Source organism: Podarcis gaigeae, assembly GCF_964106915.1.
Source record: "Podarcis gaigeae genome assembly, chromosome: 13".
Taxonomy (NCBI): Eukaryota; Metazoa; Chordata; class Lepidosauria; order Squamata; family Lacertidae; genus Podarcis; species Podarcis gaigeae.
The window spans coordinates 14,842,330-14,860,348 of record NC_139689.1 but is presented as its reverse complement, the minus strand read 5'-3'; the positions used below and the strand labels follow the sequence as shown (position 1 = coordinate 14,860,348).

General features: G+C 48.1%; 2 protein-coding genes across 2 annotated transcripts in view; one reads left to right on the top strand and one right to left on the bottom strand.

Annotated features, from left to right (window-relative positions):
* The window catches only part of LOC310829169 (solute carrier family 12 member 3-like), a 34,365-nt gene extending 32,781 nt beyond the window's left edge, over positions 1 to 1,584 (bottom strand). The window contains exon 1 of the mRNA XM_083707337.1: positions 1,293 to 1,584. The gene's annotated coding sequence lies outside the window, so the exon portion shown is untranslated. The remainder of the gene's footprint in view (positions 1 to 1,292) is intronic.
* Positions 1,585 to 8,448: 6,864 nt separating this feature from the next.
* Positions 8,449 to 17,379, top strand: KLHL33 (kelch like family member 33). The gene is made up of 5 exons (XM_083710513.1): positions 8,449 to 8,546; positions 11,538 to 12,086; positions 12,248 to 13,196; positions 13,992 to 14,162; positions 14,811 to 17,379. The coding sequence occupies exons 2-5, from the start codon at positions 11,561 to 11,563 to the stop codon at positions 15,412 to 15,414; spliced, it is 2,250 nt and encodes a 749-aa protein (XP_083566639.1). The 5' UTR covers positions 8,449 to 8,546; positions 11,538 to 11,560; the 3' UTR covers positions 15,415 to 17,379.
* The last annotated feature ends 640 nt before the right edge of the window (positions 17,380 to 18,019 follow it).

Here is an 18,019-nt window from a genome sequence, read left to right as displayed (position 1 = left end):
ATTGGTCTTCAGTGGGTGGGTTGAGGACCCACTATTTCAGATTTCAGCCAAATCTGAGGTGGGTCGCTGTAACAGCAGCACTACCACCGAACAAATCTATGGTTTAAAAGAAAGACAGACAAGAAATGGGTAAAAATATATATGCATGTTTGGGTTAAGTGGGTCTGAAAAGGTTGCAGACAGCTGCTCTAGAGCACCAGAAATTATTCTGAAGCAAATTTCCCTATGTAAGTCCCCTTAATTATCTAGCCACAGGTCAACAATCCAAAAGGAAGGGAAATGATAATGGGTCTGAAAGTATTGCAGGTGCGTAACAGGGACCAGGAACAGGTGGGCCTCTAGATTTGATGGACTGCACACACACCCCTCTCATCCCTGACCATCAGCTATGCTGGCTGGGACTGATGGGAGATGGATGTTCAGAGAAGGAGTTGGAATCCAACAACATCTGGAGGGCTACAGGTTCCCCACCTCTGGAACACACAGGAAGAACAGAACACATGACTCACGCCAAGACACACACACAGTCAATGCTCCCAGGACCTCAGCGAAGGGTGACCAGATGTGTGCACGCACGCACACAAGCAATGCAGCTGCGCCTTTAATAGTTGTGTAAAAGAGGGAATTTCAGCAGGTGAAGCTTTCACAACAACCTACACCTGCTTAGGGAGGGGGTAGTTCACGTTCAGCTCACATTTAAAAGCGAACCTACCTATTTCTGAAGCAATGCAAGAAAAGAAAACTATTGGTAGCTGTTCCGATTCAGCAGGTTTTCCCTGCGAAAATTTGGATTAGCCGTATATTTCGAAAGGTGCAATTCTCTGAATTTTGCAATGCAGTTCTCCAACCAAGTAAATGTGTGCAATATGTCAGGGTAAAAAGTGTGCCTCAAAAGGCATGCATTAGGTGAAAATGACCTTTAAAAATGTGTTATATATGGGGACATTGGTTTGCAGATGTGTGTATATTAGGGAAAACGGCATGCAATAGTGTCTGTTAGGAGAAATTCACACTAAAATGACTTTTTGTTGTTGTTTGTTAAGCAAACTTATGTGGTGAAGACTGGAAAAATGAGAAACTGAAAGAAACCAAAATAGACAGTTTTGCCCCTTCCTATGCGACCTACTGAAATTCCCTCTTTTAAAGGGGCAGGTGACCTGCGGGTTTCTGTTTTCCATTGGGCCATGTTGCCTCAGGATTGCCATGTATTCATTGTCAGGTGCCTCCATGACAGGAATACATTCAGCACAAGAATGCAATGGCATGGGAACGAAGATATAAATAAGGCTCACCTGTTAAATTTCTGCCTGCTGCACAGCATTAAAGTCGAACTCTCAAAGCACTCTTGTAGGTAGAACTGCATCGGTTGCAGGTGGGCGAAAAAAGTGGCACCTGGAGAGCTTTTCTCCACAGCTGCAAGGCACAGGGACAGGCCTCGGTGACACACCAACCGGGAGGTCAACCCCAAATCCACTCTTCTACTCACTCAAAAGACGCCGCACAGACCACACACTTGATGGCGGTTCACCTCCCTGCAGCGCTGCACGCCAACTCGCAAGTGCAAAGAGGAACGCGCTCCCGACTGATGTGATTCACATCTGATAAACCCACGGGATGAGGCCTAATCCTTGGGGCAGAATCCATGTCCCCGCCCCCTTGCCATGCTCTTGCACACATGCAGCATGTACAAGCCCACGCACCAGCACCGAAACTCCCGCCCCGCCTGAGGCTCTCCTCTTACAACACCCCTTCAGGTTGTCTAGGCCGGAGGAAGCTTGCAGAAGGCTCAGAGCTTTTTGGCAGGCCGCATTGGGAGCAACCTGTAAACTGAGTGACTCCACACACCCTGGAGGCGGAAAGCATGTTACCGGCACTTGCTTTGTGGTAATAACCACACACATATTTTGATGAAATAATGAGTCTCACACTCTCCCTGGCACCCCTTCGGCTGAAACTGGTTAGGTGCAAAAGGCGAAATCTCTGCCTTAGAGGGTTGTTGAGTGTTGAGGAAGCTGTAAAAACATTTCTCTGTGAGGGCAGCCAAAACAAAAGGGGAGCTCCCCGAGAGTATACAGTGGTACCTCGGGTTAAGTACTTAATTCGTTCCGGAGGTCTGTTCTTAACCTGAAACTGTTCTTAACCTGAAGCACCACTTAAGCTAATGGGGCCTTCTGCTGCCGCCGTGCCGCCGGAGCACAATTTCTGTTCTCATCCTGAAGTAAAGTTCTTAACCTGAAGCACTATTTCTGGGTTAGCGGAGTCTGTAACCTGAAGTGTATGTAACCTGAGGTACCACTGTATATATAAACAAAGGTCACAGGAATCTTTCCCCTCCCCAAAGGGTGCTGGATCAGGCCAATGGCCCATCTAGTCCAGCATCCTTTTTTCACAGTGGCCAAACAGAGGCTCATGGGAAACCTGCAAGCAGGATTTGAACACAAGACCACTCTCCCCTCCTGTGGTTTCCAGCAACTGGTATTCAAAAGCACTGCTGCCTCCAGCTGTGGCAAAAGAGCACAGCCGTGGCTTACGGCCATCAATAGCCCTCTGCTCTGTGAGTTTGTCTAATCATCTTTCAAAGACCAATGCAATTGGTATAAAAGGTGATTAATTCACCTGTAAAACGGAGATGAGAGAGAACCATTGGCTGCATGACAACAATAAAAATTTCCCCAAACGCTTCAAACTGTTCAGATGAGATCTGGGTTGCATCCTATTTCGTACTTCCATAAACAAAACAAAAAGGAAAATTCCTCTTGGAGTCCAGGGCAGAACATTCAATATTTGGCAGAGGCACCCTCAGATTTAGGGGAGCTCCTATGTAAGATGTCATCATTAGGGCTTCCTCCCTTCCTTGCAACAGACCCCGATCGTGCTACTACAACCAATTTATACCACTGGTCCAGAATAAGAGAACATGTGGGGGCTGCTGTTTCTTTCCTCTTGCAGGGTGGACACAGGAAACAGGCCTTGTACTGAGTCAGGGCATTGGTCCATGTAGCTCAGCATTACCTAAACTGACTGGTAGCAGCTCTCCGGAGTTTTTCAGGCAGGCGATGTTCCCAGCCATGTCGAGATGCCAGGGATTGAACCAGCGACCTTCTACATCAAGAATGGGCTGGTGCAGGAGCCATATACAATTTTACCCCCCTCTGGCCTCTCTGTCTAGCCCTCAGAAATCTCTCTAGACCTCCTATCCTGAGTAGTTTCACCTAGCTGGAATGTGTCCTTAAACTGTTGCAGATCTGTGTAGAAATTTAGGACCAGTTTGCCAGCCAGCGAGATTGCCTTACCACCACACATGCCCTCTCTCGACTGCTTCGGTTGATGGAATTGGCACTCCTTCGGGGTCCACATTTGTAAGACCTCTGGCAGGCAGGATAGGCTGAGGTCACCCAGTGAGCTTCGTGGCTGTGTTGGCATTTGAATTTAATTATATAATAATAATTTATTATTTATACCCCGCCCATCTGGCTGGGTTTTCCCAGCCACTCTGGGCGGCTTCCAACAACAGATTAAAAATACATTAAAACATCAGACCACATTTGAACTGTGGTCTTCCAGGTCCCCATATCCAGCACTATATATATATTTTTTTAAAAGTAATATTTATTGAAGTTTTAATGGTTACAAAAAGAAAAGAAAAGAAGGAAAAACACCAAACTAAACAAAAACAAGGCAACACATCACAATAAAAAAACAGAAAAATAGAAACAATTAAAAAACAAATCAAACCTTCCCATAACTTATCTTTCAATTGCTTGTTTCCTTGACCTCCTCACACCTCCCTTTTTTGTATTCTAGTTCAGTTAGCTATTTCAGCAAATCCTGTCCATCTTTCCCAATTTTTGTTCTATAATTTATCTTAATATGATGTAACTTTACATTCTCTCCTTTCACCAATTAACAATCTATTTTTACTTAATCCTTTATAACATTTCCGCTAAAACCACATAATTTCATCCCAGCATCCTTCTAACATTCCTTAATTTTACAATGTTTCTGTAAATAAACTTTAAATTTCTTCCAATCTTCTTCCACCGACTCTTCTCCCTGGTCTCGGATTCTGCCAGTCATTTCCGCCACCCATATCCAGCACTATAAGCCCTGCACCACACTGGCTCCTCACAGCACGATTAGGGATGATGGGAACTGTAGTCCAACAACATCTTGAGGGGAACATTTTAGTCCACCTGCAAAATAGGGAGTACAGGATACTGTTAAATTTATGGGTCAGCAAACTAAAGTCCACGGGCCAGATCAGGCCCAATTGCCTTCTAGATCCGGCCAGTGGATGGTCCGGGAATCCAGGTAGCCGGCATAGTGCGCGTGCACACAATGGTTTTTGTGACTCAGCCAGGCTCTTTTGTGACTCAGTCAAAAGTGAGGTGGATCGCTGCTCAAGACAAGCCCCTTCTCCGTCTGTTGTGCACACCAATCTTTTCTTCCAGGGTGGGGGGTGGGGAAGAGGGAAAAGGAGCCACAGTTCGGATTTCCACCATGGAGCTTCGGATTTCCACCACAGTTCGGATTTTCAAGAGGAAGCGGGGAGCGCCTGGGCGGCTGCACTCCAAAGCAGTTCTGCGCTCTGCTGGGGAGGCCACTTGTTAGCTCTCTCGACTGCTTCGGTTGATGGAATTGGCACTCCTTCGGGCTTCCCCCGAACCATGGAAAGGTAAATAGCCGCCGCTGCCTTGTCGTCCCTCACGCAGGGAAAAGAACATTTTTGCTTGAGCGGCGCCGGCCTGACTTAGCATGGCCAACGGCTTTCCCCTTCACCCACACATGCACACACACTCTCCAGGGCTGACAGGAATGGCGCACTTACCTCAGCCCCCCACCCCGCCTTACAAGAGAAACAATAACTGTCAATGCGCAAAACGCAAAGGAAGCAGCGTGGGTGTATGAGGGAACAACCCCCAAAAATCACATTTGGGCAACATTGGGGTTGGTCCCAATAAGGGTTTTTTGCCAAAAATGAGGGTCATAATCATAGCAACATATAGTCCGGCCCCCCACAACGTCTGAAGGACAGTGGACCAGCCCCCTGCTGAAAAAGTTTGCTGACCCCTGGTTTAATTCTTTGTTGTATGTCAGAGAGTTTAAAACCCACAGTGCTGTTTCAGGAGGCGGTATAGCCAACAATAAAAGGCTACATACATTTAAGGAACCCCCAAGAATCCTGGGAATTGTAGTTTACCCCTGGCAGAGCTACATTTCCCTTCACCTTTAGCAACCCACAGGCTTCTTTGGGGGAAACCCTGTTCATGTATGCAGGGGAAATGCTGAAAGCTAGTGTTACAGAAGAAAAGTGCTGAAACCCAGAGGCGTAGCGTGGGTTGTCAGCACCCGGGGCAAGGCAAGTAATTTGACCCCCTAACCCATGGATTTGCGCCCCCTAACCCGTGGATTTGTGCCCCCTAACCCTAACCCCCAGATGTTGCGCCCGGTGCGGCCGGCCCCCCCTGCACCCCCCACGCTACGCCACTGCTGAAACCTCACATATCTTCTACTCCTTCTGTGCTCCGAGAAAACTGCACCAAATGTGCATGTTATGGGTAAACAGTTCTGCCCTGAGAACAGTTCTGCTTTCAAGCTATGCCACAGAGCAGGTATAAACCTGACAATGCCCACCTCCTCCTTAGAAATGCCACTTTCCCCCTCTGCCCCACATTTTGTGTGTGTGTGGTAATGAGTCACCGGAATGTTGAAGGAGCCGAGTTTTAATTCTGACCCACGTGGCTGTAGCATTGGAGAGAAGAAAACGAGGCCATCTGCAAAGAACAAACTGTCCTGCGGCCCGTCTGCAGTGCAATGTTTTAAGAAATGCTGATGGACTTGTCCCTTCGCTGGTGTGCCAACTGTGTGTCGCAAGGAAGTATTGGGCAAGGTATTGTAAGGGACATCCAAATTATTTTGGAACGCAGATGATGTCCTCAACCCAAATTGTTTTCATTAACATACTTGAGAGACGCTGTTCCAAAAGATAAAAGAGAAATCATTATTGCGTATGGTTTGTAGCAACAAGGATACTTTACGCCAAGTACTGGCGGGGTGGGAGGAGAAAGAAAGGGCACCCTCAATTAGGAGAGGGTTATATAAAGTATATGGGAGTCTGTAACTCCAAGCAGGATACTTTGGGATAATGTAAGAGGGAAAAGAATGAGCCCTGTTTTTTAATAATAATAATAATAATAATAATAATAATAATAATAATAATAACACCCCGCCCATCTGGCTGAGTTTCTGGGCACCTTCCAGCACAAATAAAAACATAATGCCAAACATTAAAAACTTCCCAATATGGGGCTGCCTTCAGATGTCTTCTAAAAGTTTTGTAGTTCTTTACCTCCTTAAAATATGCTAGTGCTAACCCTTTTCCAGTTTTGCAAAGCCTGTAATTCACCAGAACTTAGACTGGTTCCTGTTTTTATTTTGCATTGATATGTGTTTTACCCCAGGCAATTCTCTCCCCCTTACTAATTTTATCAGAAGTATACACTTACACCTACACCCACATGTGTGTGTGTGTGTGTGTGTGCATGCAAACATAAGAAAATAAGAACTTAAGAAAGGCATGCAGGATCAAGCCAATGGCCCATCTAGTCCAGCATTGTGTTCTTACTGCAGCCAGCCAGATACAGAGGGCAACTGCAGAGGGCAGAACATGGCTATCATAGCTAGTAATCACTGATAACCGTCTCCTCCACGAATTTATCCAATCCTCTTTTAAAGCCACCCAAGTTGGTGGCCCTGACTTGCCTCCTGGGGGCGCAAGTTCCATATACAGTGGTACCTTGGGTTACATACGCTTCAGGTTACAGACACTTCAGGTTACAGACTCCGCTAACCCAGAAATAGTACCTCGGGTTAAGAACTTTACCTCAGGATGAGAACAGAAATCACGTGGCGGCAGCGGGAAGCCCCATTAGCTAAAGTGGTGCTTCAGGTTAAAAACATTTTCAGGTTAAGAACGGACCTCCAGAATGAATTAAGTTCTTAACCTGAGGTACCACTTTATACATAAATATCTTTGGTAACTTATTTGTTAACTTTATTTGAAAGCAATAAAAAACGAAGTGCTCCTCTTTCCACCTGCCTTCTCTCCCCACACTCATCTCAGTTCCTCTCTGTGTTTATGCTCCAGGTCAGGGGTCAGCAAACTTTTTCAGTCGTGGGCCAGTCCACTGTCCCTCAGACTATATTTTGGGGAAATAAATGAACGAATTCCTGTGCCCCACAAATAACGCAGAGATGCATTTTAAATAAAAGGACACATTCTACTCATGTAAAAACATGCTGATTCCCGGGCCGTCTGTGGGCCGGATTGAGAAAGCGATTGGGCCGGATCCGGCCCCCGGGCCTTAGTTTGCCTACTCCTGCTCCAGGTGTTTCTGCCCCCACTCCCATGCAAATCCCCTTGTTCTCTTTATGGCCCATTGGAAAAACCAGTCCGGACAAAAAGTTTTCCGAGACTGTTGAGGGAATTCCCCTATGATGCAAATGAAGCTGGTGAAGAGGAGATTAAAGAGCCCTTTCCCAGAGGTGTAGCTCTGTCCTAAAGAGGGCACGCCCATACTTATTTCTCTTTCCGTTCTCAGATCTCATGCCAGAACCTGGGCACATTTCTGTCCCCAGCTCAGCCGCCTCCATTGCACTCTGCTCCTTCCTCACATTTTCCAGAGGCTCAGCTCTCCAGTCACAGAATCATAGAACTTGAAGAGACCCCAAGGATCACTGCCCCTTTCACCTTACTTAGAATTCCATAAGCTCTGAATATAAGAGGAAAGGAGGATATTATTCATGGCTGCATGCCCACCAGACTGTGGAAGAGCATTCAAAGCATAGCCACACCCCCCCCCCCGCAAAAAAAAATACAGTGGTACCTCGAATTAAGTACTTAATTCGTTCCAGAGGTCCGTACTTAACCTGAAACTGTTCTTAACCTGAAGCATCACTTTAGCTAATGGGGCCTCCTGCTGCCGCCGCGCCGCCAGAGCATGATTTCTGTTCTCATCCTGAAGCAAAGTTCTTAACCCGATGTAATATTTCTGGGTTAGCGGAGTCTGTAACCTGAAGCGTATGTAACCTGAGGTACCACTGTTGTTTATTCTTCACAGACCTATAATTCCCATCACCCTTAACAAACTACAGTCCCCAAGTTTCTTTGTAGGGGACAAAGATATGCTTTAAAGGTCAGCCTCAAACCCTGGAAAAATGCCACATATAAAAAGTTTCCTGTCTTTTCCAGCCCCACATTCCATAATCTCTAGCTTTTTAGCGACGTAAACATTCCCAGCAATGTTCAAGGTGCTGTAAAATGGGGGGGGGGGGCTTGAATGGTTCAGCCTGAATTTTTCGGTTCCTTGGACCAGTTACATCTGGCTTTGACTTCTGCCTGCTCTCTCCTCCTTCAGTAGCTCAGGCCGGGCTATAATTAACCTCACCAGTTTCCACGTGGGCCAAATTCCCCAGAGGTCAACACTCCAGCTACGGGTTCTTCATAGGCTAAGGAAACCCCCCCGCTGCCTGGACAGGCCCAACAGGTGAGAGACTTGAGTTTGGGACCCCCCAGGATGGTACTGAGCAGCTCAGCAATGCCGGGAGTATTTAGAAAGAGCTTTATTGTGGGGCAAGGGGGAGGGTTAGCTGTGGGGGGTGGGTGGGCTGTCCTATGGGGTTTGGATATATGCACGCTGCCTTTTCCCCAATTAAACTCTCAAGAAAGGCAGGTGTCTTAACCGCATCTCAGCCTAAGGTTTTGCAACTTAAGCGCCTACGGCAGTTTTCTAAGAATGTACCAGGTGCGAAAGCACAACACAAATGGACATCCAGCCCTCCTCCTCGCCTGAGTCATACAACACACTCATGCATGCACGACACATTACAGCAACACAGGTATGTCCCTGAGGAGACACCACAAAAATGCAGCACTGGCTAGAACATTGTGATCACTCTGGTTTCCAAGAAATTTGCACACAGCTTCACCGCATGTTCTCCGATTCGGATCACACACACATCACGCAAGTGCAACATGCACACTTTTTGCAGCTGTAATTAAAGCACACATGCTTTTTATGCATCATCTACATAACACCCACCCACACCGCCAAAGGTTTTCCAATGTTAACTGCAGGGAAAATGAGGGTGCTAGAAGGCAGGCTGGCAGCAGGGCTAGTTTCCCCTTCCTTTCTCCTTTTCCAGCCATTCTTCTCATTTGGCAGAGAGAGCTTTGTGTTTCACACATGGTGATGGAGAGAAGGGACGATCCTGCCATGTTACCGGTGTCAAAATAGATTCAGTTTTCCACTGAGGCAGCTTTGGTCCACAACACTGTGTTGGGAGGCAACCACCTCAGGTTCAAGGATGAGTTTCAGGGGGCTCAGCAGTTTAATAATAATAATAATAATAATAATAATAATAATAATTTATTTATACCCTGCCCATCTGGCTGGGTTTCCCCAGCCACTCTGGGCGGCTTCCAACAGAACACTAAAGTACAATAACCTATTAAACATTAAAAGCTTCCCTAAACAGGGCTGCCTTCAGGTGTCTTCTAAAAGTCTGGTACTGTAGTTGTTTTTCTCTTGGACATCTGGTGGGAGGGCATTCCACAGGGCGGGTGCCACTACCAAGAAGGCCCTCTGCCTGTTTCCCTGTAACTTGGCTTCTCGTAGTGAGGGAACTACCAGAAGGCCCTCGGCGCTGGATCTCAGTGTTCAGGCTGAACAATGGGGGTGGAGACATTCCTTCAGGTATACAGGACCAAGGTTGTTTAGGGCTTTAAAGGCTCCTGGCTGTAGTTTTCTATTCGAGAACAAAGCTGTGAGGCCTGGCCTCCTTCTCCATTAGTAGCTTGTTGCCTCAGGTGCAGTGGAGAATACCGGTTTTGCCAATATTGAAATAGTAGTCAGTTGTGCCAGTTCAATTAGATTCTCCACATGGAACAGTACAGACGCCATTTTATCCTTCGCCTCAGGCAGCAAAATGTCTCAGTGAGGAGACACGGGACACATTCACACCATAGATATAAAGCAGGGGTGCCATTTACAGGGGCTGTGGGTCTCCTCCCAATATATTTAAGAAGATTTTGGATCCGTCCCCCCAAATCCCATGGAAATCCTCAAAAGGACATGCCAGGATGAAGATGCTTGGCCCTGTCGTGTCCTTTTGAGGATAGTCAAAGGGACGCGTGGGGCTAAGCATCTATGTTCCACACGTTCCTTTCACAAAGCTAAGGCAGCTGGTGGTGGGTCGGTGAGGGATGGCGGGGTGAGTTGGCCTGGCCAGGTTGGGGGGTGTATGCCACACGTGTGACGTCATGCATGTGCAACGGGCCCCCACAATGTTGGGTGCAACTTGGCGCCTATGATATAAAGCACAACGGCATCACTTTAGACAGTCATGGCTTCCCTGTCATCGTCCCCACAGAATCCTGGGAGATGTGGCTTGTTAAGTGTGTTGAGAGTTTGTTAGGAGAGCCCTATACGCTTCCCAGAGCCACAATTCCCAGAGTGCTTTAACAATCAGTACAGGGAACTATGGAGCCTGCCCGCTGATTTTCCTGCAGAGCCCAGAGCCTCCATGGAGGTAGGGAAGGGCTTGAAGAAGCCAAGTGGGGAGGTGGAACCAGAGGTGAGAGTGAATGAATGGGAGGGTTTGGTTTTGCTACCTAAAAACCAGGCGCTGCCTTTGCAAATGGGATCCGACTCACCCACCCGGAGTGTGCGTTTGCAACCCCTACCTTGCCGCAACATGGTTGAGTCTCGCAATCTCGCTGCACCTCTTCTTTAAAAGCTTAGTGGGTGGAGCATGGAGAATAGTTTCCGTCCATTTCTGAACTTCTTGCTTGCTCTTGAACTCCTGAACCATGACTCCCGAGTCTAGTGTCTGCTGCTATTATTTCTCTGAACTTATAGAGTAAGAGCCTCTGTTTGGGGGCAGGACCCAGGACAGTTAAGGGCGCTGGGAACTGTAGCTCTGTGAGGGGGTAAACTACAATTCCCAGGATTCTTTGCGAGGAATGTTCTTTTAATGCATGGTGTGTACACAGCCGTAGACAACTATTTTAGAATATTTTACACTGGAAATCTGTATTATTTTTTGGTGTGAAATATTATCATGGTCGCAGCTGTCAGGAAAAGAAGCTCTGTCACCACACAAGCAATTGTGGTGTGGACTGTGGTAGTGTTTTAAATTTGGGTTACTTGAGGGCGTGTTTTGGGATGCAGCTGTGCATCTCCGTCTCCAGTTCTACGGCATTCCTTCACCTTCAGAAAGTTCTTCCTGGTGTTTAGTCGGAATCTCCTTACTTGCAACACGAAGCCCATGGTTTGGGTCGGACTCCCTCAGAAGGTGGTGTGGTGGACTCTCCTTCATTGGAGGTTGGATGGCCACCTGTCATGGATACTCTAGCTGAGATCCCTGCATTGCAGGGGGCTGGGCTGGATGACCCTTGAGGGTCCCTTCCCCTCTGCAGTTCTATGATTCCCCCGTGCTGCATTGCCTTATGATTTCCATTCCTTCTCTTCCCCCAGGTCAGTCTTCTTTTCAAGAGGCGATGTCATGCACTGACAGCCCCTCAGAGGGCGCTGTGGGGCAGCAGCTGGAGCTGCGGAATGAGGGCCACGCCGATGGCTTCTTTGCTGTGGCTCAGCAGCTGAGAGAACAGCGCCACCTCGTGGACGTGGTTGTCACCCTGGGCCTAAGGGACTATGACGCCCACAGCGCTATCCTTGCTGCAGTGAGCTCAGTCTTCCGGCAACGCTTGGAATGTGGGGAGCACGGCACGGTGGAGCTGGATGGCGTGACCACGCCATGCGGCTGGGAGGCCATCTTGAATTTTGCCTACACTGGGGAGCTGGAGGCCACACCGGAGAAGGCTGGGGAGATCTTGGATGCTGCGGAGGCCCTGGGCGTCCCTCGCGTGGCCGAGATTTGCAAGGCAGTGTTGATTGGGATAGAGGCAGAGGACAGGCTGAGTCCAGAGGATGAGAAATGGGAGACACTGCGGGGCCTGGAAGAGCTTTATGAGAAAGGCATCGGCTGGGACCTGGAGCTTAAAGCTGAGGAAGATATCTATCAAGGTGAACAAGGCAGAGCTTGAGGGGAAGCCCCACATACTGATAGGAAAGGGATCTGTGAGGTGGGATGGAATGGGAAGGCTAGATGTTTTGGGTTGGGGACTATAGGTTCCTAACTGAGATATGGCTGTTGGGTCCCCTGATCTCATCTTCCCTCCTTCCAGTTCACCGACTAGCCTTGGCCTGCGGCTGCGAGTTCTTCCACGGCATGTTCACCAGCGGCATGAAGGAATCCCGCCAGGCGGACGCCCCTCTCTGCACACGCTTCACCTCAACTGATCTGGGCCTGGTCATCTCCTTCGTCTACTCGGGAACACTGGCAGGCGGGTGGGACAACCTCTTTGATGCTGCCCAGGCTGCCCTCCAGTATCAGGTCTCCGGCATCTTGGAACTCTGCCTGGATTTTTTCCGCCACAAGCTGACTCCTGAATCCAGCTTGGATGTCCTCTCTTTCGCACGAGCCTACGGCCTTCATGATCTGGAAAGCGCCGCCGAGAACTTTGTGCTGAGGAACTTTGCTCACGTCACGAGGACACCCAAGTTCCTGGACTTTCCGGCCAGCCAGCTTGTGCACTTCCTCAGCTCTGATGCCCTCTATATCCTCAATGAATTGGAGGCCTTCCAAGGAGCCGTCCGATGGCTGGAAGCTGACCGGGAAGGACGGATGGACTGTGCAGAGCAAGTCCTACGTTGCATCAGGTTCCCTCTGATGTCCACCCGGGAGCTCAAACAGGTTCGCGCAGTAGAAATGATGGCCTCCCCAGGCAGGCTCTATAGCCTCATGGTCGAGTCCTTAGCTAGCATCCCGCCAGGCCCTTCCAAGCTGGAGCAACTCCCTTGCCGGGTGAGGTACCCAGAGAAGGTGATTGCCATCAGTGGAGGAGATACTCTGGCAAAGAATATGGCCACTCGCAGCCCTAGCCGGGACTTATGGTTCACCCACCGGTTCATTAGCAGCATCGGATTGGTCAAGCAGGTTGAGTGGCGTCGTCTTGGGGAGCTCCCAGAGGGGGCACGCTTCCGGCATGCTGTGGCAGTCAAGGACAACGTGATGTACATCTTTGGTGGAAAGGACTACTATGGGACCAGGGACACCATGTGCTCAGTGTTCAAGTGAGACGAGGATTCTTGCCTTTGGAATTAGAGTGGGTGAGAGGGAAAGAACCAGGTTGCAAGTTCCGCGGTGTGAGAAGAGTTGTGGGTGGGGCATGGGAAGGATAAACAGGTCTTCAGAATCAGTCTTTCAGCTGGGAGATCATCAGTACAGTTGCGTAGGCCAGAGTGGAGGTGGATGTTTGGAAAAGTAGTCTATTGAACAAGGTGATAAGAGGGTGAAAGAGGGGTGGGGGCAAAAGCAGGTGTCAGAGAAGGCGTGCAGCAGTCAGAATGTCCATAACTGGTGCTGGCCTGACCTGCAGAGTTTTATAGGGCTCTCTAGCCAATCAGGGCTGGGAGCCAATCAAAGCCTGGTACACAGGCAGTGAGAAAGATTAGAAGATCCCCTTGCGTCTCAGTCCTGATTGGCTGCAGCTTCCACCACCAACACCAGCCCCATTAGGTTTTGGCCCATCCCTGGGTTCCAGTAACATACGCCCTGGATGTTAGTGATTGACTGGCTCAAGAGAATGAAAAATAGATTGTTGGTGTGCTGCCCTTCTAGCAATCCATTGCTCTCTGATCAGGTTCCTCAAACAGGAAGGGACATGTTGCCTTTGGCAGCATTTGGCTGTCCAGAAATTTGACATGAATGTTCTAAAGCCACTGTGGAAAAGGTGGAAAGATGTGAAGGACAGACAACATAATGAGGGATGCTTCTGAACCTTTAATTTTAGGAACAGATTCAGAGTTGCAGGGATGTGGGGTTGCTTCCAAGCGCCATCTTTGTTCCCTGACACTCCCCTCTTGCAGGTTTGACCCTCTCTGTGGGAGTTGGGAGCGGTTGGCCGACATGACAAGTCACCGGAGCTATTTCCAGGTGCTCTACCAGGATGGCTTTTTCTATGCCCTGGGAGGCAGCTCCAACGATGCCTACTGCCTGGATACAGTGGAGTGCTATGACCCCCAGACCAATGCCTGGAGGTGAGGAATTGTGCGTTGGGGGGGGCTTTGTCAAACCTCACCTGGAGTCCAGTATCGGGTGCAGCATTTTCACCTGCATATAGACACATGGAACGGGTTCAGAGGAGGGTAACCATCAGGAAAACAAGTCCAAGAGTGAAGGAACTGGATAAATTTTAACCCGGGGAGTAAAAGACTGAGGTGGGACCCAGGTAACAAATGATTTTGGGTGTGTGTGTGAGAGAGAGTGACAAAGTAAAATATTGAAACAAGGAACACAAGTTTCTCAGGAGCACAAAAAATGACAACAATAGTGCCTGTACATTTTGCCTTAATTTTCAGGTTGTACAGATGCTAGAAACTTAGGATACCCTTTTAAAGTGGCATCACATCACTTTACACAGTTGTGGCTTACCCTAAGAATCTCTGGGAATTGTAGTTTCCTAGAGAAGTTAGACAGGCTCCCTCCTTGTGTTCTTCCGCCAGCCGATGAAGACCTTCATATTCCAACACGCTTTGGGGACCTGACTGTTTCTGAGGAAAGGGCTGGCACTGTGATGCTCCTATTGTTGCTGTGGTCAGGGGACCATCTCTTGCCATTATGAATGCCATGGTTTAACTATGTGTTGTGCGAATAATATACATTTCCTCCCTGTTCCTTCCCACTAGGCCATGTGAACCTCTGCCTGCTCCGCTCTGTGGCCATGCAGCCTGCATCCTGGACGGAGTCATTTACGTCTCTGGGGGCAGTGATGGCTCGTGCCGCTGCCAGTCCTCCCTGATCCAGTACCGTCCAGGCGCAGCACCCATCCCGCTGGCCATGATGCGAGAGGAGCGTGCAGGCCACAACATGGAAGCTATGGGTGGGCACCTCTACGTGGCGGGAGGCCTGCGATGGCGGGATGGACACGGGGGCTACGCCGACCAGCTGGCCTGCGAAGTGTACAGCCCAGGCCTGGACGTGTGGGCCGCTCTTGCCCCTCTGCCACAGGCCCACGTCATCGCCGCCTCCGCCGTCTTGGACGGAGAGCTCTACATCATGGGAGGCTACAGCCACAACACCTATCGCGACACCCACCTGATCCACTGCTACAACCCGACCCATGACCGCTGGGTCAGCGTCGGGACGCTGCCTCAGGCTTACGCAGACCTCAGGGCCTGCATCTTAGAAGTTCCTCCTTCTCTGAGGAGGAAACAGCCCTCGCCCTTAGATACGGCTAGTGTGGAGATTCCTGCTGATTCTTCGACAGAGTTGCCATATCAGTACTCCTGAGACGCCTCCCCAGTTTTCTGTGGAATCACCTGCACAGCTTTAATAGGGGCAGAAACTCTAGGAATGGTTCGCAATGCATGCGTGATTTCTCTGTGCTTGTGCATCAGGGACAGGGGGAGCTAGCAGTCCTTTGCACATTAACTGGACTCCAGCTCCCATTAACAGTAGCCAGCATGCCCGGCTGTTGGGGATTATAAGAGCCTAAAAGGACCACTAATGGGTGCCAGGGTACCCACCTTCTATAGGTGGGTCCCAGTGATTATCCCCTCAAAAAAAAAACCAAAAAAAAAAACCAACAAGGCACAACAGAAAGTTCTGTCTCCCTGCTCAACTTGTGGCTGAGCTTCTCCTACATTGAACACACCCCTTAAATGTGCTCACATTTCATTGGATGCTGAGACTTGACACCCAACCTCTGTTCTGAACTGAGTGGTGCAAAGAGCTCCCCCCTCAGAGTGACTGTGACGGTGGCTGGTGTAGGTGATGTGGCAGCCATTTTGGGTCATCTCACCTGCCTCATGGCCCCAAAGAGGTTGGCAATACCTCGTTCCCACACCCCTGCTGTATACTTCAGGGACTAGAGGACCCTCAAGGTCCCTTCCAACTCTACTGTCCTATGATTTTATGTGATACACATGACTCACTTGAAAAAAACATTGCAAGGGAGGTAATGTGAGAATTCTGCCTGAGGTGTTAATACCGTTTGATGCTGCAGTTACCAAGAAATAACCATGACTTGTGTGAACCAGCCTGGTGTTTCTAATGGAACCACACCAAGCAAAAACCAAAGGGCAGCAGTGTTGATTTTAAACCACCGCTGTATTTCCACTACGCTTTGTTAAAGCTGCATCTGTTGAATTTCTGCCTGTTGTGCAGCTGTTAAAAAGCTGTGAGGAACAAGCAGAGAGGCAAAATGCTGTGGGCGAGGGTGGGGTTTCCCCCACTTCCTTCAATGTGATGAAGTTATCAGAAGGAAGAGTTGAATTCTTCAGTCTTGATTGGGGTGGAATATTTTTGACTGGCAGACCTTGAACTCTGTTAACACCCCTTGCTTGACTGCCTGGAGGACAAAGAGGGTAACATTTAGATTCAATGCTGCACCCATTTAGGCCCTGCCTACTGTTGCCTCCTCAGAAGAGAATGCAGCCCTAAGAAAAGCTCACCCCCCCCCTGTGCTAGATAGGATTCCATGCAAGAGCTTCTCTATTAAGCGATGAGTTACAAAATGATGTGTACACAACAATTAAGCTGCCCGCTATTTAGCTTATAACTCATGTTATTGTAGGCGGTGTTTTGCTTGTTTTAAAAAACACGGCTGTGATTAATCCTGCTCTTAAGGCACATTACTTCACTTTCCCTGTTGGGGTTGCCGGCTTTTATTCCTGGATTTTTAATGCTATTGCAAGGCCCTTGCCAGATTTTCAAACGGGCCACTGCAGCTTTAACGGCAGTCTGCAGACAATGCTTGTGTTCCTGCCGGTGGAAACCTTCACCTGCTTATTCATGCATATCAAACATCTGCTAAAGGGCCATCCTCTGCTATACATTTAAAGCAATATCATACCACTTTAAACAGGTCAGGATTTTCCCCAAAGAATCTTCAAGCACATTGGCTTGAAGATTCTACAGTCCTTCATTGCATATTTGCTGTGAGCAGGGATTTTCAATTCCGATGAATATGAAAGATCAGAAAAGAGAAAGCCTTCTTTGTGTTGACCAGTTGAGTGTTTGTTTCAGATTAGACCTCTCATTGAGTCTGTATACATACTTAAGGCACATATGTAAGAGGCTTGTTTATATTTTGGCAATGTTTTCGCCAAACGTAGCTGCATTGTTGCATACTTTATAGGTGTCCCACAATCATTTTATAAAGTAGCTGTGTTCTGTGCTACAAATCAAGCACTGCTAGGGGTTTCTTCTTGTTTTCTTGTTTAACTTATCAATAAAATATTTGGTGTTGTGTGAGCAATTTTTTATTCTGAAAGTGTGGCCCAGAGAAAAAGTGTGGGGAACTGTAGACTATAATACGATTGGGAGGGGGGCTCTCAAGTAAAGCTTCATGCCTCTGATACCTCACCCCCACGCCAAGGGCTCAAGTTTACAGGGCTCTCTTCCAATCAAGGTCTGATTATGTCCCTTTCCTACTGACCTCTCCACACCTAAAAAGACTTTTAAAAAGACTGTGTATCTGAAGAAGTGTGCATGCACACGAAAGCTCATACCAAGAACTAACTTAGTTGGTCTTTAAGGTGCTACTGGAAGGAATTTTTTTTGTTTTAAAAAAAAAGTTGGGGAAGAGGGGTTATTGGGCTGTTTTTGTTTTTATTATGTATTTTGTGTTTTTATATGGTGATTTTCTGTTGTAACCACCCTGAGACCTGCCGGTACAAGACAGTATACACATTATTATTATCATTATTATTAATTAATAATAATAATACAGAAACCCAGGACATATTTTAATTGGCATTTGCTTTTATAGTCACAACTGATTCATTTTTTAAAATTATTTTTTGTATCCCATCTTTGTGCACTGCATGGACGCTCTTGCAGTCGAGTGATTTATAAACAAAACGACTAAGTCGAAGCTGGAGCCAGGACTCCC